This window comes from Talpa occidentalis, unplaced genomic scaffold (genome assembly GCF_014898055.3).
Source record: "Talpa occidentalis isolate TD23 unplaced genomic scaffold, MPIMG_talOcc4v2.1 talOcc4.7, whole genome shotgun sequence".
NCBI lineage: Eukaryota > Metazoa > Chordata > Mammalia > Eulipotyphla > Talpidae > Talpa > Talpa occidentalis.
The window spans coordinates 58,392,957-58,417,991 of record NW_023605083.1 but is presented as its reverse complement, the minus strand read 5'-3'; the positions used below and the strand labels follow the sequence as shown (position 1 = coordinate 58,417,991).

Below are 25,035 nucleotides of genomic sequence, written 5' to 3'. Positions count from 1 at the left end.
ATATTTGCTTCCCCCCACTCCCATCATGCTCATTTTATAGACTGGGAAACCTGTTCAGAGATGCTACTCAACCTGGCCAAGTTCACAGAGCAGAATAAATAAGGATGCTTAGATAATGATGAGCAAATAAAGATCTCATGATGCTATCTTCATTGTACTTTCCAGGCACAAATTCAGCAGATTCCTGGATACTGATACCTAGTAGTAAGAGGTTATATTGAAGCTTAGAAATATTCTTGCTCAGTCCTTTACTTGGTTTAGTATCAAGTTCTGGATAACAAAGGAAGAGAATGAGTTTCCTGGTCCAGTGATGACGACAGACAGAATTCTCCATTGTCTTTTTTCCACTATTTAAAAATATGGAAGGGGGCCTCCCTTGGTGGTACAGTGGTTGAACCCTGGGCTGCAAAGCTGCCCGCAGCCTCTGCAGCGCCGGTTCGATCCCCGGCTGCCAGCGAGGGTCCCACATGGCGCACAGACCTCTCCTGCCGCGCCCACTGCTCCCCTCAGCAGTGTATTTCATCAGTCTGCCTGTTCTGTTCCCGGCTCTGGCTCTGATGAATTCTCTCACCCTCCTGCACTTCTGACTGTACCCAGTCCTTATATAAATAAAATAAATAAATCTTTAAAAAAAATAAATAAAAATACGGAAACATCTCTCATTCACTGTTCCCTTAGCCAGGAATTAAAATGCAATTAAATCAAATATCAGTTAAGCTACACACTGATTCCTCTCTCAGCTGATTTTAGGGAACAACTCTGGGTCTGCCCAAGGTTTAGAAAACTTCTACCATTTTTGTTGCAATACACTTACAAATCTTATTTTCTGGGGTGATTTTCACAGATAATCACATCTATTTTGTTTTACTCTTTTAGTTTCAATTTTACAGTGAGTTATTTCTTATACTTTTCTTTAAACTGTTTACATCCACCCAAATGAGGTGGATGTGGGATGTGCTAAGGGTCTTTATGCTCTCACTATGCCACTAAATGTTAAACCTCATGTGAAAGGTTAAAAGTCAATTACAGGTAGAAGGTGTGGCTCAAAGCTGATGTGGAGACAAAAGCTACTGAGATGGAAAGTTAGATATAGACGTACAATTAATAAATGTAAATATCTTTTTAGCTCTTCTGCCCATTTTTTGACTGGATTATTTTCTTTGTTGTTGTTGAGTCTCATCAGCTCTTTGCAGATTTTTGTGATCAGTCCTTTATCATTAGTGTTGGGTGCAAAAATGTTCTCCCAGTTGGTGGGGTTTCTCTTTGTTTTTGTTATTGTCTCTTTTGCTGTGCAGAAGCTCTTTAATTTGATGTAGTCCCAGCTGTTTATCTTTGCCTTTACTATCACTGCTTTGGGTGATGTGTCTGTAAAGATGTCTTTGATGTGCAAATCACGTAGTGTTTCGCCTATGTTTCCTTCTATATATTTTATGGTTTCAGGTCTTATGTCTAGTTTTTTAATCCATTTTGAGTTGATTTTTGTGTATGGTGTGAGGTAGTGGTCAAGCTTCATTCTTTTGCATGTAGCGACCCAGTTTTCCCAGCACCATTTATTGAACAAACTTTCTTTGCCCCAATGCATAGTCTTTGCTCCTTTGTCAAAGATTAGTTGACCATAAATCTGTGGGTTTATTTCTGGATTTTCTATTTGATTCCATTGGTCTGTATGTCTGTTCTTGTTCCAATACCATGCAGTTTTGATGATTATGGCTTTGTAGTAGAGTTTGAAGTCTGGGAGTGTGATGCCTCCATTCCCTTCTTTTTTTTTCAGGAGAGCTTTGGCTATTCGGGGTTTTTTGTGATTCCATATGAATTTCATCAATAATTGTTCTATTTCTTTGAAGAATGACATTGAAATTTTGATTGGAATAGCATTGAATCTGTATATTGCTTTTGGAAGGATGGCCATTTTAATAATGTTTATTCTTCCAATCCATGAGCAGGGGATGTCTTTCCATTTCTTCGTGTCTTCTTCTATTTCTTTTAAGTGTTTTATAGTTTTCTTTGTATAGGTCCTTTACCTCTTTTGTTAGATTTATTCCCAAATATTTGATTTTTTTGGTTTCAATAAAAAAAGGGATGGTTTTTTTGATTTCTTCTTCTTCAGATTTATTGTTTGTGTATAGGAAGGCTACTGACTTTTGCGTGTTGATTTTGTATCCTGCCACTTTACTGAACTGATTGATGAGTTGAATTAGTTTTTCTGTGGAGTTTTTGGGGTCCTCTATGTATATTATCATATCATCTGCAAATAGTGATAGTTTGACTTCTTCTTTTCCTATTTGGATTCCTTGGATGTCTTTCTCTTGTCTTATTGCTCTGGCTAGGACTTCCAGTACTATATTGAAAAGCAGTGGTGAGAGTGGACATCCTTGTCTTGTTCCAGATCTTAATGGAATTGCTTTCAGCTTTTCACCATTGAGAATGATACTGGCTGTTGGCTTGTCATAGATGGCCTTTAAGAAACTTCTCTGAAGAGGAAATGCAAATGGCCAACAGGCATATGAAAAAATGTTCAACATCACTTGTCATCAGGGAAATGCAAGTCAAAACTACCATGAGATACCATCTTACACCAGTGAGAATGGCACATATTAAAAAAACTAGCAACAACAAATGTTGGCGAGGGTGTGAAGAAAAAGGAACTCTTCTGCACTGTTGGTGGGAGTGCAAACTGGTCCAACCACTGTGGAGAGCTGTGTGGAGATTTCTGGACCTACTAAACATAGAGCTTCCATATGATCCAGCAATTCCACTCCTAGGTATTTACCCAAAGGACACAGAAACATCAATTCCAAAGAACACCTGCACCCCTATGTTTATAGCAGCACTGTTTACAATAGCTAAGCTTTGGAAACAACCCAAATGCCCAAAAATAGATGACTGGATCAAGAAGATGTGGTACATATATACCATGGAATATTACTCAGCATTCAAAAAAGATAAACACATGCAATTTGCAGCAACATGGATGGCTCTGGAAGGGATCATGCTCAGCAAAATAAGCCAAAAAGAAAAAGAAAAATACCGGATGGTCTCACTCATAGCAGGAATCTAGAAAACTTAAATAAGGGACCAGGAAAATGAATAACTATAAGAAAGTGAAAATCAAAATCAACAAAAAACTATGAACCAGAGACACTTTTAGGGGGGCGGGGGCGGGAGGGGAGGGATTGGGGTCAGAATGTGGGGGCTGCAATTGCATGGGGAATATAAAAATAAAATTTATTATTTAAAAAAAAAAAAAACAGAGAAAGCACTTTGAGAAAATCAAATGTATTCTTCAGACTGAAGTGGTGTAAGACATCTTTAAAATCACAATTTTGGGGTTTATATAATGAGCTAGTTTAAAAATAAATAAATAAATAAATAAATAAATAAATAAATAAATAAATAAGTGTAAATATATTGGGAAAGTTTGCTTAATCTTTTTTGTAATAGGATGATAATATTACATTCAGATGCTCTTGTTCTGGAGGAGAAATTTATTGGTGATGCAGTAAAAGGGATTCATTCACAGCTGGGTATGAGAAACAAAAGGAAAAGGATGCTAGTTCTGCAGAAGTCCTTTGACAGAAGCCAGAAGTCCTTTGACATTTGAATCACAAAGTTAGTGTTTCTTAGTTTTGTGACTTTAAGTTCATTTAATCTTTCTGAGTCTGTTTTTCCATCTTTAAAAAAGAAAATAGAACATACATCACATAATGTTGAAATAAGCATTCTGAAAGCATTGAACAAACCAGAATCTTAGTTACTTCCTTTCTTTGCCACCACAGATCTTGCATTTGTCTTTTCCCTATGAACTCATGTTTTCAAGTATTTTGTCTAATAAATAGCCCCATAAATAATAATTCATATTCTAAACTTTTATTGATCAAAGTTAAATACACTGTCAACTAAAACATGTAATTAGTGTTCTAATGAAAAGTTCTATCAAATAGAGGTAAAATAATTTCACACAGCAGCAGAGAAATATGTGATTTTGTGGGGTTTTGGCATAGCTTCATTGGGGATGACATATAATTTCTATTAGACTTTAAAATGTTTAAATAGCTTGCAAATTTCTATTCTTATCTTTGAGAACCCTATGGGTAGGTCAGTAATCAGAGATCACAAGTCACTTGAGGAGCTATGGCCCTTTTCATATCTAATTTATTAATCCATGAAAATACTGGGACTCCATGGAAAAGGAAACCATGATATTACATTTTGTTTCCTTTTTAAAATTCAGGGTTTTTTAAATTAAAATTTAAATTTTTGAGATAACTGTGAATTGGCAGGCAGTTGTAAGAAATAACACAGAATGGCTCCATGTATCCTTTTCCTCAAGTAGTACCATCTTGCAAAACTACAACACATCACAACCAAGATGTTGGCATTGATAGAGTCAAGATACAGAACATTTCCATGATAAGGACTCTTTACTTTAACCTTTCAGTTACCCCTACTTTCTCCAACCCCATCTTTCTACATGGGTGACCACAAATCTGTTCTACTTTTCCATAATGTGGTCATTTTAAGATTATGTAAATGACATCAGAGTATTAAATCTTCTGAAACTGGCTTTTTCCATTCATTATATAATGCCCTCAAAATTCATCCAAGTTGCTGCCAATATCAATAGTTCATTCCCGACACCATGTTTTATAATGTTTATTATGATCTATCTAGTTGAACGACCTGATCAGAAGCTATTTTTGCAAACTTAGTTGTAATGAAAGAAGCATTCCAAAAGATTAATATGCTATTAGAGATACATTTTTAAAAAAAGGAAAACTAAAAAAAGTTTATCTTAGCATGCTGGAAACCCAGATCTTTTTTCCTCTTATTTTTCTCCTTTTTGGATTTCTTCATTTTAAAAATGTTTATCTTTCATGGTTTTAAAATTTTTTAAAAAACATTATAAATTTATTATTCAAAATTACATCTTTTCGAAAGCACTTTGGCAGAACACATACATCAAGAATCCTATTATGTACTCTGTCTCATTAATTCTACTTCTGGGATTCTGGCCTCAGGAAATAAGTATTGATGTGGGCAAGGATTTGAATACAAAGGTTTCTCTGTGACATCCACTATATTATTAAAAAATGAGAACAGCCCAACATTTAAAAAAAAGGGCTGGGTTAAATAAATGTAGAACAATATTATAACCATGCTTAAAATATTTTATTATAATAGGAATATGATATTATTAATATAATACTATTAATATAATAGTAATATGAAGCAAAAAGAGGGATAAACAACAACCTTTTCTACTAGATTTTAAACTCTCTTTGCTGGCAAATATATAACCAGGACCTAGAATAGCCCCTAGCACAGTACTAAGAGCCACTCTATAAATATGTGTTAAATGAATAAAAGGATATGATTAACCTAAAAATTATATTTTTACAATTGGTAACTAGGTGAATTATAATAAGTCAACTAGTGATAGGTCATTAGCTTGCTAAAAAGCTCAAAGTCAACTTTAAAACAGTATACTTTATCATTTATGTATATTTCCACTATAGAAGAAAAGCACACTCAATATAGGAATATTATCTTACTATGGTTAAATGGAAGAGAGGCTTGAAATTAATTTTCAATATCAATTGTACCGATTGTAAAAATGTAATTTTTAGGTTAATCATGTCCTTTTATTCATTCAACAAATATTTATAGAGTGGCTCTTAGTACTGTGCTAGGGGCTATTCTAGGTCCTGACTCTATGTTAGTCAGTAAAGAGAGTTTAAAATCTAGTAAACACATGTGCGTGTTTTTATTTTAAGTGAATTCACATTTTTCTTAGCATTTGCAATACATTTTAAATATGTAATAAATAAAAATCTGAAGACTTCCTAAATTAGTTATATATCATATGAATAACAGTAATATTTAATGACAATGTCAGACACTATTCTTAGTCCTTAATGTGAATTTACTCATTCAACCATTACTATAAAAAATTTCCTCTTACTGTACAAACATGCCAAGAACAAATCCAACAGTCATAAAAGAAGTTTAATTACAAATTTTCAAAACAACTCTCTGTACAGGTTTATTCTTACTTCTTTTTAGATGACAGATGCCTAAAATTACACAGTACTATGAGATCTCTATACCAATAAATTTTCTCTTCCTTTCTCTCTTTACTGAAATAACATCGATTAACAATACTGTTGTGTTTTTGAAGTATAAGCTCTCCCCTATCAGGTGTTGTCCTGACACCATACCCAACAAAACACCCTTAGTCCACCCACCATTTTAGTCCATTGTTCTCACCCTTCCTTTCCCCACCTTCTCCTCTGCTAGCCTCAGTTCTACAATCAGACTTAAATGGCAGGAGTTTATCATTTCTGATTACTGAGTAGTATTCCATTGTATTCCATAACACATAGATGTATTCCATACTATATCTTCCTGATCTAATTATCTGTATTTGGACACTTAGACTGTTTCCATAGCTTGGCTATTGTAAATAGTGATGCAATGAACACAGGAATGCATGTTTCCCTCCAAATTAGTGTTTTTGCATTTTTCCAGTAGATACCTAGGAGTAAAAGTGCTGGGTCGTATGGCAGATCCATTTTTACTCTTTTGAAAAATCCTACATACTGTTTTCCACAGGGGCTGGACCAATCTACACCCTTATGAACAGTGCAATAGGGTTCCTTGTTTTCCACACACATCCTCGTCAACACTTGTTTGTTTCCAGGTTTTTTGGGGATTTTTTTGATATGAGGCATTCTCATAGGTGTGAGATGCTATCTTATTGTGGTTTTGATTTGCATTTCCCTGACCATAAGTGATGATGAACATTTTTTCATGTCCCCATTGGCCAGTATTGTATGCCTTCTTTGGAGAAGTGCCTATTTAGCTCTTCTGCCCAATTTTTTGTTGTTGTTGTTAAATTATTTTTTTTACATCATTGTTTATTTTTAAACAATATTTCCTTCCCCCCCACTCAGGTGTAGTCCCCATAGTTTCCTTCATTAATGCACCTGTGCACCATCACCTCAGTCCCCTGTGCTCCTCCCTCCTTCCCTCTGACCCCTCACTTGCCTCCTCCCTCGCAGTATGTCTCTGATTTATAATTGTCTGTTTTTGCTTTGCTGTGTTTTGTACTGTTATTATTTTTTTACACTGATCTCTTATTTGGTTCCCCTACATTCCTGCTGTAAGTGAAACCATCCGATATTTTTCTTTTTCCTTCTGGCTTATTTCACTGAGTATAAATCCTTCTAGCTCCATCCATGTTGCTGCGAATAGCATGAGTTTATCTTTTTTGATTGCTGAATAATATTCCATTGTGTATATATCGTCTTGATCCAGTCAAGTATTTTTGCTCTGCCCAATTTTTTTATGGGGCAGTGATGGTTTTAGTAATAGTTTCATTTATCATGTGCAAACTTTTTAGTTTGATGTTGTTCCAATTGCTTATATTCTCTTTTGTTTTACTTGTTGCTGGAGCTAAATCCCCGAAGACATCACTGAAGTTCATTCATGAAGTATTTTGCCAATGTTTTCTTTTATATATTTTAAGGTTCATATCTTACATCCAAGTCTTTTATCTATTTTGCATTGATTTTTATGAATGGTGTGAAATAGTGATCTAATTTCATTACTTTGCATTTGACTATTCAGTTTTCCCAGCACCACTTATTGAAGACCCTTTCCTTGCTCCAGTGTATATTCTTGGCATCTTTGTCATAAATTAACTGTCCATATAATTGTGGGTTTTATTTCTGGGCCCTTAATTCAATTCCATTGGTCTGTGTGTCTGGTTTCGTTCTAGAACCAAATAGTTTTTACAATTATAGCTATGTAGTATACTTTGAAGTCTGCATATACGATACTGCCATTCTTCCTCTTTTTTTTTTTTTTTAATCAGGTTTGCTTTGGTTACTCTGGGTCTTTTAAAGTTCCATATCAATTTCAGTAATTGCTCTATTTCTTGGAAGAATGCCACTGAAACTCTGATAGATTGCACTGAATCTATATATTGCTTTGGATAGAATGGTCATTTTGACTATGTGAATTCTTCTAACCCATGAGCAGGGAGTATCTTTCCATTTCTTTGTTCCTTTTTCTATTTCTTTTAACAATGTCTTATAGTTTTCTTTGTATAGGACCTTCACCTCTTTTGTTAAGTTTATTCCTAGGTACTTAATTTTATTTTTTGGTATAATTATACTGTTTTCTTAATTTCTTTCGCTTCCAGCCCATTGTTTACATATAGGAAAGCAAGTATTTTTTGTGTATTAATTTCCTAACCTGCCACTTTGCTGAATTAATTTATTGTTTCAATTAGTTTTACAGCAGATTCTTCAGGGTTCTCTATGTTTATTATTGTGTCACCTGAAAATAGCTTTACTTCTTTCCCAATTTGGCTTCCTTTTATATCCTTCTCTTGCCTAATTTCTCTAGCTAGGACTTCCAATACTCTGTTGAATAATAGTGGTGAAATGGACACTTTTATCTTGTACCAGATTTTAGTTTTCCATCATTGAGAATGACGTTAGCTGTGGTTCTGTCATATATGGCTTTTATTATGTTGCGATATGTTCCATTTATCCTCAGGTTTTCAAGGGTTTTCATCATAAATGGACATTGCATCTTATTAAATAGTTTCTTGTCTGTTGATATGATCACATGCTTCAACTTCATTGATGTGGTTAATTACATTGATTATCATATTTTGAACCATCCTTGTGTCCTGGTATAAATCGCACTTGGTAATGGTGTATAATCCTTTTAATGCTTTGTTAGATTCAGTTTGCTAAAATTTTGTTGAGAATTTTTGCTTCTGTGTTCATTGGTCTGTAGTTTTTCTTTTTTGTGTTGTCTTTGTTTAGTTTTGGTATTAGAATAATGTTGGCATCATAAAATGTGTTAGGAGGTATTCTCTCTCAGTTTTTGGAAAGAGCTTGAGCAGGATAGCTACTAACTTCTGTTTCAATGTTTATTTGTAGAATTTACTTGTCCAGTTATATGGTTCTGGGCTTTTGCTTTTTGGTTGAGTTTTAATTACTGTTTCAATTTCCTTGCTCGGAATTGGTCTGTTCAGATTTTCTATTTAGTCTCTATTCAGTCTTGGATGGTTATATAATTCTAAGAATTTGTCCATCTCTTCTAGTTTATTGAATTCACTAACAAACAAATGTTCATAGCAATCTGTTACTATCCTCTGAATATCTGCGATGTCTTTTATAATTTCTCTTTTGTTTCTGATCCTATTTGAGTTTTCTCATTTTTTCCCTTCCTTCTTTTTATGAGCCTCGCTGGAGGTTTGTCTATTTGGTTTCATTTATCTTTTGGACTATCTTTTTGATTACTATTTCATTTATTTATTATCTATTTTTCATTATTTCCTTTCTTCTACTGGCTTTTTGTTTTGTTTGTTCTTCTTTTTCAAGTTCCTGGAGGTGAGAGAAAAGTTATCTATTTGAGCTCTTTCTTATTTCTTGATGTGGGACTATATTGCTACATACTTCCATCTAGTACTCCTTTTACTGTGTCCCATAAATTTTGGAAGGTTGTATTCTCATTGTTGTTTTGAGGTATTGTTTGATTTCTTCATTAATCCAATAGTCATTCAGTAGTGTGCTGCTCAGTTTCCACATATTAGAGATTTTCTCTGGTTTCTTTTTGTGGTTGATTTCCAGATTGATACTTTTATGGTCAGAGGAGATAGTGGGTATGGTTTCGAAGTTCATGAAATTTTTCGTATATGTTTTGTGACCCATTGTATCAATTCTAGTTAATGTTTCATGTGCACATGAGAAAAATGTGTACTCAAAGTGCATGGCACATATTAAAACCATTGTGAATGTCTGCTATATATTAAGTTACTTTCTGGTTTTTTTTTTTGGGGGGGGAAGGCTAGATATTTTTAAAATTAAAGAGCAAATATCTCTAGAGAGATAGACAGATAGATAGATAAGCAGACAGAGAGAGTTGTATGTCTCAAATAATAAACTTGATCTTACCTTGCCTAAGAATAACATGAAGTCCCCAACTGTGTTGATGGCAGCCACACGCAAAGCATTTTCCACAAGAATGACAAAGGCATCCTTTGCTGAGGTGCAGAAGTTGGTGCTGTTGATAGCTGTGGCTGTGTATGCATTCTGAACAACAGCAAAAACATTTTCATCAGTAAAGGTTATCTTATTTTGTTGAGATATAAACCAAGCATAATTAAAGCATAACCTAAAAAAAATTTTACAATTAAACATGCAGTTTTGATGAGTTACAGATTAAGCAAAAGGAAGTAAGAGACATTTAAAAAGGATCACTGATATGATAAAATGAAATTTGGGTGGGTTAGTTTGGTCTTATTAAAATACTGGTATTGTTAAAACATACACAAACCTTTCTAATATTCATTAACTTTTCACCTGCCTTAATGAATCAAAGCTAATTTAACCTTTTTCAGATGCCTCAGGTTCATCATTGTATCAGTGATTTATTAGTACCATTTCAGAGATGCTTTAAAAGCTATACAAATGTGTACAGGCATCAATTTGCTGTGCTGCTGTATCTAGAATACCTCATCTCCTGCTTGGGGCTTTTTCTCTGCTGTCACTTTTCAAAACTCTTACAGTAGACAACTGTTTGCTGCCCAACATTTTATACCCCTCCTTCCTGAGGGTAAGACACCAAATCCCTTCTGAAAAAATAGCCCTTCCCCATTCTCCTACTGTCTAGGTGGTTGACACAACCTACAGCTCTTCGGGTGGGTCTTGACTATTCAACCCACAGGCCACAAATACTGGTTCAGGGATTTGCACATAAATTAATCAGAGCCCATGAAAATAGATGATGTTCCCTAAGGACTATGGGAAGAAGACATTTCCTTTCTCTTGTATAGGTGCTCCTGTTGGAATAGCTCTTTTATTCTGTTGGACAGTGAGGTATACGGGTTATGAATTGCAGCAACCACATAATGAGAAGAGCCTGGAGCTGCTGCAGTCACAGTGTGAAAGAGAGGGTGAGACTAACACCTTCCCATGAAAGTCAGAGCAGAGAGAAACCAGGCACTTGCATTTGGGAACTATATTTGCACATTAGGAACTAGGTTGATTTCTGAATTTTCAGCTTCAGAAGCTAATAAATTGCTAAGAATCTCTCACCTGTCTCCCCTCGCCCCTCTTCTCACTCTCTCTTTTTTTAGGTCAGACTGAGCTGGCTTTTCTGTCCCTTGTAGTCCTGAGTCCCAGCTGACACACTTTTATTCAATGACATTGGCTTTGGATGCTGCCCCATGTCCTCTTTGACCCACTAATCACAGACTGATTTTTTCCTTTTTTCGACACTACATTCAAGAATAGCATTGGTATTTTATGGAAATATGTACAAGTACTCTAACATCAAACACACTGTAATTTCAGAAAGGAAAAGTATATAGATTTTTTTTTAAGATTTATTTATTTATGCATACAAGAGCTGGGGTACAGGCCAGAGATGCGGGGGGATGAGAGGATCCACCAGAGACAGAGTGGGGAACAGAACAGGCAGACTGACTGAAATACACTGCTAAGGGGAGCAGTGGGCCAGTCAGGAGAGGTCTGCTGTGCCATATGGGTTGCTCCCTGGCCAGCTGGGGATCGAACTCGTGCTGCAGAGGCTGCAGATTGCTTCATAGTGCGGTGCTTAATCCCTTGCGCCACCAGGGAGGCCCAAAAGTATATAGATTTTATGACTCTTAATCCTGAGTTAAAAAATTGTTGGTGGGTCTAAATTGTTAAAGATGTTGGAAAACTGCTGGACACAAAGGTATCACTTTCTATTGTGTTTTCTGTAAGGTTTTAAGTTCTGAGCTTGGGTAAGATATCTTTAATTTATACAAGTTCCAAGTATATGCTTGTTAGCTAATAGGAACCTGGTGTGAAGATGAGATTTGAGTCATCAAAATTTAATTTGCCATTATATGTATTAAATTCATTGATTAACAATGCAGAACATTTCAGGGCCAAGAAATAGGACTTTACCGAGTAGGTGACTACTTGTGGTTCATAAATTTTTTTCAGTAATGAAGCTGTAGGAAATTATCGTGCTCCTTGAGAAACAGTATGATTTTAATATATGGAGTTCCATCATACAAATGGAAATAATTTATTATCAGAATATATTTCTACATATGCTTACAGAAAAGGTTACATATGAAATATCTTAAAGAAATCATACTATAAAGTTTTTCTGTTACCATTTATTTGTTGCTTTGTTTTGTCATCTGCCAGTGCTTATGAGTGAAAAAATAATAGGTGCGATGTTAAATACTTAACTGTAATGCTCCCTATTTCTTCATCTTCTACAGAGCTTCTTGGACATTTTTCCCAAAGCTTCAATGACTACAAATAAACTAAATACTTAAATTGTGTATCAATAGCTCTGTTGAAAAATAGTGAAGAACTACCCCATTCTGATCTATGCCAAAGAGCTCCCAGTTCCCTCACACACACAAAAAACCCATTTAACAATTTACTCTAGAGCACGGGTAGTAACCTAACACCTGTGCCCAAATCTGGTCTGCTACCTTCTTTTGTAAAAGTTTTCCTGGAACACAGCCATCCTCATTTGTTTACATACAGCGTGTGGCTATTTTCATGCTACCATGGCAGAACTGAGCAACTGTGATAGAGACTCTTTGGCCCACAAAAGCAACAATATTTACCACCTGGTAGTTTACAGAAGAACTTTGCTGATCCTTATTCTAGAGTATTACCAAGGATCAATACCAACCTTTCTTAGAGTCCATGGAACACAACTTTTATCCCTTTCAGATACAAACCATGTTTGCTCATTCAAGTCTTTCAATACCTTTCCGACCAGCTTCTAGTTCTTTAGCATTTTTGACTACAAATCTTCAGTTCAACAACTGAAAACTGTTTTTAGTTATCTAAGATATAGCTTCTCTAAAGAGAAGCTATTTCTCCTATTTTTCCTAATTAAGACAATAGACCAAGAGATGAATGAGCCAATTATTTAGTATCAGGCTTTCAGGGGGAAATACCCAGTGGAATTACCAAAAGATATTGATTATAAAGTGTTTCCTGACATTAAAAAAATCACAATGTCTAGAATCAAGGATATTGGGTGACCTGTTTAAATCACTAAGGATTGTTTTAATTCCTACTCCCCCAATGAGGACCAACAACTCACCCTTAACTATGCTGTTTTACCCTCTCCAGTTTGAACATGACTTTCCTAGAAAGAGAAGCAAGAGAGGATGCACACACCTAAAAGAGAGAGTCCACCACTTCCAAACTAAACTATAAAAACTTTTTGGTTGCCATCAATAATTTTTAAGAAGCTTCAATTTATTTGAAAATTATTATTTTTCTTTTGCTGCGTTTTTTTTCTCCCCCAACCCTGCCCCATCCATTCCATCTACTTTTAGAGCATATGTCCTTTTATTTGTAGACACAGAAGAAGGCAGAGATTTTTTTTTCTCCATTCCTCAGTTCCAGGGTATGGGATATACTCACAGATATAAACCAATATTCCTACAGATCTGTGCAACTCCTTTGTATTCATCTTAACTGAACAAAGGACCTATTTTATAAGCTCTTTCTCCCACGTCTAAAGCAGAAAGAGGAGTTAAATGTGGCATACAAAGGTCCAGGTGGCCTCTTCAGGATGAAAAAGACACTACAGGTGATGGCAGGCTAATGAAATTTCCCTCTGCTTCTATGCTTCCTAAGCTGAAAGCAATCATGTTAAGGCCCTGAAGAAATTCTGACTCCTCTGTGGCTTTCCATACTTAATGTTTTCTGTGCTTTTTGCAGAGTACTTAGTTGAAATTTTTAGAGCCCACCCACCCTCTCAGATAGCTTTCCTGATTATGAGCTAAATTTCCCAAAGAGACATCACTGATTAACACAGAGTTAGTACCCATCTGTTCAGGCCAGGCATAAACTCAGGACTATTCAACTCCCAGAAACATAATAAAGAATCCCATTCCAGAAATCTTTTTGAAAAGATGCCTGTTAGCCCATGTGGTAACTGGTAGCATTTTTGTGTGATGACCTATAATGAAAAAGCACTGCTTATGTGGAAGAAGGTATGTTGAGGCAAAGGATCACCATGCAGATGATCGTGGTGACATTTTCATGCCTTCTTTTCCTTTTTTTACTGAATGACCTAAAAATTCTCTTAAAGTTTAAAACCTTTGCATCATAACTCACTTAAAGGGCAAGGTAGATAGCAATGGTAAGAAAAGAGAAAAGGGATATATGTAACTCTATGTGTGAATCATTATAAATTAATTAAGGAGAAAGACAATTAAGAGAATCCTTTTCTCATTTTGAGTGAGGAATGGAGGGGACACAAACTTATACCACAGATTTCATTCAGTTTGGTTCTAAGTTTCTACAACTTCTAAGGATCGTAAGAATTAAAAATATGCTGCAAACTTTAATATATATATAAATTGGCTTTAAAATCAATTCCTTGGCTTAGTTTCGAGCATGATATGTGGATATTTGGAACATTTTCTATAATAAACCAGTTTTCTCTAGCATGCACAAAATGTATATTTTTATATGCAAGGCAGTATAATCTAATGTCAAGACGTAGTCAAACTTGGATTTGAGAACTTCCTCCAACTATGAGCCAAGTGATCTGTTACAAGATTCCAGTTTCAGTTTTCTCGACTATAAGCAGAGAAAAATAAGCTTTCCTTATGCAGCTGTGGAGAGGAAGTGATAATGTATATAAGGTACTTAGGATAAAATCAGATAGTACTGAACTCAAAAAGTATTCTTTACAACTTCCACTCACAGTTTGTAGAGAAAAGCTTAATAATCTTAAGAGCTTATCAGCCAGAGAGCAGATACCCTCCAGTGTTAAATGTACTATCTCCAAATAGTGTCAAAGTAAACCAAGGCCTGAATAATCCAATGCCCAGCAGAAACAGATTCTAGTTGTAACAAACTTTACCTAAGTGAACTCTACCTGCTATCAGTAGATTAGATGTATAATCACCTTCCTGTCACATTAAGATAAGCACTTGCAGAAACAAAGAGCAGTTCACATTTTACTTTATTTGCAAACCTCTACACCTAAGCTATAAACAGTGAATGGCTTGTTTTAAAAAATCTAAAGCTCTTGTTTGAAGCCAGCTGTATTTCCCATGCTGTTTGGCCTTAGAGTGTGGTTTGGGATCATGGAGTTTCATATTGTGCTACAAAGTCATCCGACCTATTTTATCCTCCCTATCAACATTCTTGCATCATTATCCTCTAAATTCACCAACAAACTAATGGCACAGAGACAACTGACATGCTGTGGCCCAAAGACCTATTTGCTCCGACTCACTCAGATTTATTTCATTTAAATTAGTTGTTAACATTTTGATAGCAGAGATAAAATGCAAACATTCAGATTTTTGGCTTCTTTTGAAAACTAGAAGAGACTGTCCATAAATTCTCACATGGCAATGATATATGAGAGCTAAGTCATGACTGCCATCTTTTGATGAAATATGAGCTCCCTAGTTTGGCACAGTCTTTATCATTCTCTTTTGTATTGGACCCTGCCTGCTGCACTCAGGTATATGAGTAACACTATGGACCTCAACTGACCCTGCAAGTGTTTGAGTTTTCTAGCCCTGCTCAAGGCTTTTCTCTTCAGGTTACATGCTCATCTCAGGAATGACAGCAAAGAAAAGGATAGGAGGAAAATAATGCAAATGTGTATTGACTCATCGCTAACTATTTCCAAAGGGTGTTACAATGAAAAAGGAACTTTAAACTGGAGAGTGCAGGTAAAGTGTCAAACACGGAGCCTGGCATATGGTAAGTGCTCAGTAAAGGTTAGCAGACACCATAATTGATGTAGTTATTTTATTGTTCTCTATTGAATGCTCTAAAAATGATTTCAGAGAGTATGGTGATTAGATAGAAATCCTCAAGAAAAAAGAAAGAGGAATTTGCATCATAAGTTATTTTAGATACATAATAAAGGTGCAGTAATTAAACATTGTGGTACTGATATAAGAATGAGCAAATGAACCATACAGAAAAAAGTCCTGAGGCAGACTTGTCAAGGATGATATGTAAGAATTTAATACATGATTAAATTGACATTTCACAGCAGAAGAATAGAGTTGTCACTAAGGAGTCCCTGGACAATTGATTAAACCCAGACAAACAAGAGTTAAGTTTGTTTTTTAAAAAAGTAAATCTCTGAAGGGCTAAAGAGCAAACACAAAAACAATTATGAGCACATAATCATAAACTCTTTCTCAGCATAAAAGTGAAGAACCATAGCAGAAAAGTGTGAAAATCCTGACAACAGAAAAAAATGCAGCACATTAAAAAATGTAAGACCTTAACTGTGAAGAGTACAACAGAGTCAGTCATTACTTGTGAGGATTTCTGGTGTTTGAGCATCTGCTCACAGCATGTGGCCATCCCTCTCTTCATCCTCACACTAATGGACACTACAGACCTAATTATTATCCCCATTATACAGATGAGGCGTCTAGATCATCAGATGTTATTACACTAAAAGTAAAATATTACAGATTTTTCTCAAACTTAAATTAATGAAAATAACTTATGTTAGCATAGTGAGATTATGGAAGATGTTCTGTTTTTGTCTTGGTCTTCCAAACTCTTCAGTATTTTATATTACATTTATTTTTAGAGAAAAGAGACCTTTAGAATTGCCTTTAGGATTATCTTCACCATAGCTCTCTTATCTTAGAGCAAAACCTTGGGAGTTCTTTATAAAAAACACAGGAGAGAGTGAGAACAACATTTACCAGGTGCATACCAAGAGCCAGGCACCATAAGGGTTGATTTATGTGTATTATATGTCATCCTTCCCTAAAGCCTATTTTTCTCCTCTCACTGAAGAAGGAATCTGAGACTCACCTGGTGAGTCTTTATGAATTCAGACATTCACTGATAAACTAATAATTGATTTAGAAAACAGTCAAAGAAAATTTATTATGTATTAGTGATAGTTTCTGGAGAGACCAAAAAAAAAAAAAGATCCTTGCCTATCAGGAGCTAAAAGTCCAAAGGTAGAAATAAGAAGTAACAAGACCATTTCCATATAATATGTTAGTGTTTTCATAGAGGTATAAACTGGAGCTGTGGAAGGTCAATGGGGAGGTGAGCGGAGGGCTCTTGAAGGTGATGCTCAGTCAGAATCATTAGGATCAGTAGCAGTTAGTACTGGAAAAGACTTCTATGCACATTTGGGAAACTGCAAGAGCAAGACATCCCTGTGGGAAGATTGTAAGAAGTGAGACAGTGAACTGGACTTGGCCTGTCTCTCTGAGGATAAGCTATTTAGTGATGGGTATAAGATGGAATGATAATCATCTTGTTTGTATCCATCAACTTTTTGACAGGATAAGTCATTTCCAAACCAAATTTTTAAAAAATATAATTTTTCAGATTCTTCTGGTTGTTACCAATTATTCTAAGAATTACCTTTCGAACACTGTATATCTATAGAATATTACAATCTACAAGGATATATTTTATCAAAGAAAAGCGATGCCCGCTTTTTCATATTAACCATAGAATTGAAATAATGCAAACTCAAGGCATGCCCAACACTATGGCTACAGAATTATCATCCTTTGAGCATCATGGAGTGCTACCTTTCACCCACTTAGAAGGAAACAATGAGAAAGTCAATTTTTCCCTTGGTCTGTTAGATGAGTGCTGAAGCCATTAGAATTGATTTTCAGGGAATGGAGAAAAGTAGTTTAAAAAAATACAGAAAAGAGAGGAAGAGTACTTCACAGAGAATTCTACATGCTCAGATATAGAAAGACAGATACCTAACCCGTTCCCCTAAGAACCTTTATCCCATTAGTATCAATCCTCCATTCACATTGAAAATAGTACTTCTGCTGATAATATTTTCCAGGCCTATAACATAGTCTTGAGCAGTTGGACCAAAAAAAAAAAATATTCTCCATAGAGAACATACTAGTTTTGAATGATAATTGATAGTTGCATAAAAGGAGTGTCACAACAGCTTTCCACTAAACTAAAGATTTCAAACATTTTAAAAAATTAAGTATCAACAGATTCTCAGGAAAAATCAAAGACAAAATGATGTAAATTAAGGAGAAATAAAAGAACCCTGATGATATTTTATCCAGGTACTAAGATTATTTAATAATGAGCCTAAGTAAGAATATATAGTACTTTTAAAAGTAAGGATATGATTGAAATAGACAATTAAAGCACAACGTATAACACTGTGAAAAAAACATTTTTCATTAAGTTATATTATTCTATCTTGGAAGAAGAAACAAAGAACCTGGCTTAGAAAGTGTTCAATTAATTTTAAAATATTTTACCTGATTTAAATAATTTAGGCACTTTTCAAGACACCAAAGGCAACATATGCAAGATTTCAGCATACATCGAGCACAAGCATTTTCCTAGAAAGGAGGAGAAATTAAAATAATTAAAAACCCAAAGAATCAAATCATCATATAGAATATTCCAAATATTAGAAAAATTAAAATTTAAAAAGTCACAGCTGTGCTTTAAGGCCTCCATGCCACTAATTTTTCCTCAAAATCTAATGAATTGTTTTCAATCCATTTAAGTCATGCATCTGGTAAATACTGCATACAGTGAGATATGTAAGACCTGCAAGGATGTACAATCTAATAGGAGGGAAAAAATGCTAACCATAAATGGGTTAGAATCAGAATACAATACAGATACCAAGTATTATGAGCACGGAGAACAGAGAGAGACAACATTATTTGAGAGAGAGGGAGGAAATGGAAGATTCTTATGAAAAGGTGTCATTTGAACTAAGCTATGTTGACATGCATACTATTTCTGCAGCCAAGAACGGGGAAGAGGTTTTAGGAGGAAGGTGTGTGCGTCAACACAAGAAGAGAAGTACAGGATAGTTGAGTACATGCATTTTCCAGAGCATATGGACTGCAAGAGTGGGAGATAAGGTCAGAAGGACTAGATTCCACTTAATAAGAACTTTGAAGAAAAAACATTCACAACTTGGACTTAACATCATTGATTGGTTTGCTAAACACAAGTCTGAGGTCTGGAATGTACTCACAGACAGTCTAGAAGAGTATTTTCCTCTTACCTTTCCTTTGAGCTGACTATGAATGTACATAAGGATCATTCGTGGAATTTTGACTAGTGTGATAATGAAAGATCCTTTTGCCACAGTACCAAGATGGTAACGGATAAGGCGACTCACAGATGCCAAAATAGGTGTGAATGGCAAGTTCTTTTTATCCCTGTTTTAAAAATGACCAAAAAAGACAATTAAAATGAAGACTAGACCAGTATGGAAGCACAATGGTTGAGAGTCCAAATGCAGTGAAAAAGTAATTTTTCTTTTCTAGCTACATGACAAAATAGTAAAATGATATGTAACTAATATAAATGCTAAAAGTGTAACATATGGAATTAATATTTCATTTCTCTATGATAGTTTCATGGGGTTTGTATGCTCTATTACTTTAAAATAAATAAAACTATGCTTTGAAATCTTTTATTAGAAGATACTTATAAAGTTAACTGTATACTCAGAAAAGAGAAGTTAAAAAGATATTCAATCTAGATCTGCCAACTTGTTTTAATGGAAAAGTATGACCTACAACTTATATTCAGCTCTGAAGTTAGAAAAAGAATCATGACACTTGTTCTGATTCAAGCAATTTTTTTTTTACTTTCTTTTTATTTATTTATTTATTTTATTATTTAAATTTTATTTTTATATTCCCCTTATAATTACAACCCCCTTATTTTGACCCCAAGCCCTCCTTTCCCTGCCCCCCACTCCTCATAGAGTGTCTCTGGTTCATAATTGTTTGTTGATTTTGATATTTTCTTTCTTATAGTTATTCTTTTTTCCTGGTCCCTCAAGCAATTTTAAAAAGCTAGTTGTATTTTGAATCTTTTATAAAGCAAAGTATATAAAGTACTATAAAATTAATTCTTCTGCTAAATGTAATTCAAGTTACATCATGATCTGCCATTCTGATTAATTTTTTTGAGAAAGTTACAGAAAAGCACAAAGGATAAAATAATGTTTCATTTTCCTACTTCCCAGAATTATCAACTAACCTTTTGTCATATTCACTTCCAATTACTTTTTTTTTTAAAGATTTATTTATTTATGCATATAAGAGCTAGGGTGCAGGCCAGAGTTGTGGGGGGTGAAAGGATTCACCAGAGACAGAGTGGGGAGCAGAACTGGCAGATTAACTGAAATACACTGCAGAGTGGAGCAGCGGAAGAGACAGGAAAGGTCTGCTGCACCACGTGGATCAGCTTCCTGACTGGGGATTGAACTGTGCCACAGTTCCTGCGGATAGATTCATAGTGCTGACACTTAACCCCCTGCGCCTCCAGGGAGGCCCCACTTCCAATTACTTTTTAAAGAAATGAAACTCAGTTCCGCTCCTTCAGACTCAATAACTTAGATGGTGTTAAGTTTTCTGACAAGTACAAATCCTCACCTAGTAAAATAGTAAGTTACCACAGCTCCTGCCACAGTCATCTGTTGACATGCTAGAATAAATTCACTGATCCAAATCAGGCCCACCACATGGTACCACCACATGTACTGCAGAGGTCCAGAAACTTTGAACTCCACAAAGCCTTTGTCATTCTGAACAGCGCTGCCTAGGAAAATACCAAGAAAGGAGAAAAGAAGCACATAAAGTATAAATCAAAAAGTACAGCTATTAGTCTAAATTCCAGCAATAGGGCCCTATCCCCAAACAACAAAATTGATGACTGCAGTGCTATTTCATTAAGGGACAAAAATAATTAACACTTGGAAAGTTGTGAAGTCAAACATTGTACAATTAAGCTTTCTGATTTTCCCAAAGGCATCATCCAAAGTTTTTCAATGTTGTTCTATTTTAATACAGTTCTTATCACATTATCAGTTATTTAATTTAGGGTTGAATTTCGAAACACTTTAATTTTATTTTTCAGATACTATCTGTTCAAAAATTATAGACCTAAATTATTAGGTCTAAATTATTAGTATAAAATTTAGCATATTTAACTGAATTGTTCTTATCAAAGTAAGCATGTGTTGAATGATCAGAAGTTACATATAAGCTTTATAACCTTACACTACTCATAATTCATTTCATTTCAGTGTAACCTTTGATATTAAGTATAGCTACAAGAATATCTGAGAGTCTAAATATGAACTGTTTCCCCACTAGGAGTTCTACTAAGGTTCATGACATTACCAAACTAAAAAATCCCAAGAAAGAAAGTTGATGTTTGGTGATTACTTGGGGTTTGAGGCAACTCCAGAGTAGTACTGCATTCTCGTCCATCTCAGGGTACATAAATGTTCAAATCAGTAGAGGAGCTTATCTCAAATCTACAACCATCTCAAAAGAAGGATGCAATTTCTGGCCTTGCCAGGTCTAGACCTACAATGCTAGGATGACCTAAAAATCGCAACAGGGAATGTGTTCTGAGGGCTATTGGGCCTTAGGTGAATAAATGTCTGAAGAAATTACATCTCACTGATATTTTAAAATATTTTAATACAAACCAGACTTATCACTATGAGAAAAAAGTAATATGTCTTCTTACCAGTAGTGCCAAGAAAAAGTAGTGTCATGATCCAGTACACCCAAAATAGAACAAGAGCAAAGAAAGTCCAAAAGGGTTGGAAGACTAGCAGTGGCAAGTGAATGAAGACTTTGCCAGCCACGTGGAACAAGGCAATGGTGAGAGCAACACGTTTGCGCATAACCAACATTATCAGGAACAAGATAACCTGTATGAAGAGAATGGAGGGTAAAGGTTCCAGTTATTGTTTTTAGTTGGGAGGATAAGGGTAGAATTTTTAACATAAACATTCATTCCAATATGTGGAAATATCATTCTCTGAATCCCAATAACACTTTATCAGTCTGCATCTCTCTTGTAGCACTTAGCATTTTCAATTGTATATTGAGAATGTTCTTAAAGCTAAGCATGAAAGGACTTCTTAAATTATTAGGAAATCCTGGAATTCTTCTACCTTCTCTTTTCTCACTTAATACAAATCAAAATGTGCTGTCAAACAGAATGAGACACTTATTTGAATAGACGTACGTCATTCTGAAAATGGGGAGAACCACATGACATGATCAACAAAAGCAGGGAGATTCCCTACACCAAGTTTCTTTTTTTTATATATATATTATATACATGTATTTTAAAGATTTATTTTTTATGCATACAAGAGCTGGGGTGTAGGCCAGAGGTGCGGGGGTGAAAAGATTCACCAGAGACAGAGTGGGGAACAGAACTGGTAGATCTACTGAAATACATGGTGAGGGGATCAGCGGGCGAGACAGGAGAGGTCTGCTGTGCCATGTGGGTCAGCTCCCTGGCTGGGTATCGAACTCATGCTTCAGTGGCTGCAGATGGCTTCATAGTGCTGACACTTAACCCCTTGTACCACAAGAGAAGCCCCTCTTTCTGTGTGTGTGTTTTTTTTTAATGAGTTAACACTGGTTTACAACACTGCAAATGTTCAGAGGACCATACCCACCACCACAGCACCACAGTCTTCCACCTTAGTTCACTGGGCCCTCTTCATAGCAGGGAAGTATTAATACCTTCATGCCCTTACTGCACCAAGAACTCCTAAGAGCAGGGTCCATATCAGATTCACTCTGTCCCCTGCTATTCTGACAGAGCATGATAAATTGTACTTACAGGATGATTCATAAAAGTTTATGAAATAATAACAAATAACTTTGGGATCAATGATTTTATAGTGCTTTTATTTTTTTGTTTCTATTGCTTAATAAAATGGTTGGGGTTTCTCTTACAAGAGACTTGAGATTTTTTTTCTCCTTTTTTTCAATAGGAAGAGGAGATGAACCATGGGAGGGAATACAGATTATTTAACCACATATTAAGTTGTAATTTTACAAATTGTGGGTAAGCAGTGAAATTCACTATGTATTTTAAATAATGTGAAAAGAAAACTTAAAAGGAAAAAAATAACTTGTGAACCGGTAGACAGAATGATATGAGTTGACCTATATGTTAACATACTTTTCTATAGTAAAAAGAGCTGTCTTCAAAAAATGATTACATTGTCTATGACAGTAAGAAATACATTCTTACTAGCTAACCATATTGTGAACATTCTAAGTGAAAATGCTCTCTTAAATAGCACACAGTACAATACACAAAGATGCATCCAATAGCATTCATCAATTAGGGAAGCCTTCTGAAGATTTTCAAGTGTGTCATACACTGTAGACAGAGATTTTTACCTAATGAAGATCAGGGTGAGGAATGCAATAATTATAGCTGAGTTTCTGCTCCATTAATGATCTCCTGTAAATAAAAACATAAGCCTAAAAGACACAGCTAATCTTATACTCACAGTGAACACTGTAGCTGCAATGGCATAGATGAGGAGGGCCCGAAGATTGTCTTCAGCTATCTGAAGCTGTTCAGGGAGAACTGTTTCTTTGGGAGACCTTCTTTGCTTTGCATACAGCCACCACAGTACACCTGTGCCACCTGGAGACAAAAAATAATTGTTTTTTACAACAAGTAGTACAAAAAAGTGTATAACATAAAGCCTCAATTTTCTGAACCTTCCTATATATCATCATGATATATCACAGGAACACTTCATCTGGCCAGTAGGCACTAGGCACATGGCTCTGACTTTTTGCCAGCATAAGGGGAGCTCTAATTACCCCACTACCATCTTTCATTTCATCTTTCATCTTTCACTTACATTACACACTTACAAATCTTTCAATCTACCACACAGACCTCCTTCAACTCTTATCTATTAATGACTCTGAAGCTGAGAGTCAGCAAAAACAGATATCCTTGAGAATGGGTCACAGACAGTACCTCAGTGTCTGTTTAAATGAAGGAGCCTGGTCAAGATCACAGACATTAGCTATGACACCGAGGAAGACAAAGGTCTGCATTGTACTCAGTGCCTAGCAATGACACGGCTGTGCAGTTGATGAAATATCTGCAATTCCTACCAAACGCAGGAGCAAAGACAGGAAGTCGTGGAGAGCTTAACAGTGTGGGTGTTAAGGATGGGAGTTTATTTTAATCCTCATCACTGATTTAGAGATTCTGAGAACTAAAGAGGGAGGCACACCTGCTTCTGTATGAGAGCTGCATCAGACACCTTCATTCAAATTAAACATTTTGAGGACTTACACTATCTACTGTTCAAGGTGCTGGAGAAAGAGCAGTGAACAAAACAAAATCCCATTCTCCCCCTTCATGTATCTTATACTGTAATGTGGAAACAAAAGAATAAGGAAACAAGTAAAAACATAGTAAATTAAGTCTAAGAAAAAAGTTACCCAGTAAGAGGACTAGAAAATTCTGGGGTTGGGAAAGCATGTGATTTTATGTAAGATGGGTAAGCAAGTCCTCATCGGTGAGAAAATATTTGAAAAACAGAGTCAAAGGGAGAAAGCAATCTATGAAACTATTCAGGGGAAGCAGTAAAAGCATGTTCTAAGATGCTGAGTGGGGCCATGTCTGGCAGGAGAGGAGGGAGAAGGACATCACTGTGGCTACAGCAATAAGCAAGGAGAAAACTGGTAAGAGATGTGGGGAGAGAGATAGCTGGGGATCAGATCACACATGAGCCTTGCAGGTGATGGTAAGGAAAAGGAAGATTTAGAGCAGAAGTCTATGTATATGTTGGACAAGATAAATGCCAGGAGAAAAGAAACTGGTCTAAGATCTAACTAAACTAACCTGAACTGTATCTGCCTCAAATAAAGAGCGAATGGAGTCAAGGGGAAATACTATATCTTACCTATTGGCAATACTTCTATTGAAAAATAAGTAAACATATCAAAACAACCATAAGTCTATGAAACATATCTCAGGGAAAGAGAAAGACCCATTTTAAAATCTTGAAGGTACAAGAAAATTGTTTAGAAACTTTTTAATACTCTCAAAAATGAAATAAAATAAACTCTCTATAAACATGAATAAAACATTGTAGTTCAAGGCAAAAAGAATAAGATAATGACACACATTAAGGAGGACACTGCTT

General features: G+C 35.4%; 1 protein-coding gene across 3 annotated transcripts in view; it reads right to left on the bottom strand.

Moving 5' to 3' along the window:
• The window catches only part of SLC44A1 (solute carrier family 44 member 1), a 167,048-nt gene that overhangs the window by 36,189 nt on the left and 105,824 nt on the right, over window positions 1-25,035 (bottom strand). For all 3 annotated transcript variants that reach the window (XM_037494487.2, XM_037494485.2, XM_037494486.2), the window contains exons 8-13: window positions 23,371-23,510; window positions 21,573-21,759; window positions 20,468-20,633; window positions 19,084-19,240; window positions 18,317-18,400; window positions 9,975-10,112 (exon numbers count right to left, since the gene is read on the bottom strand). In XM_037494487.2, coding sequence (XP_037350384.1) covers window positions 9,975-10,112; window positions 18,317-18,400; window positions 19,084-19,240; window positions 20,468-20,633; window positions 21,573-21,759; window positions 23,371-23,510 — 872 coding nt within the window. The remainder of the gene's footprint in view (window positions 1-9,974; window positions 10,113-18,316; window positions 18,401-19,083; window positions 19,241-20,467; window positions 20,634-21,572; window positions 21,760-23,370; window positions 23,511-25,035) is intronic.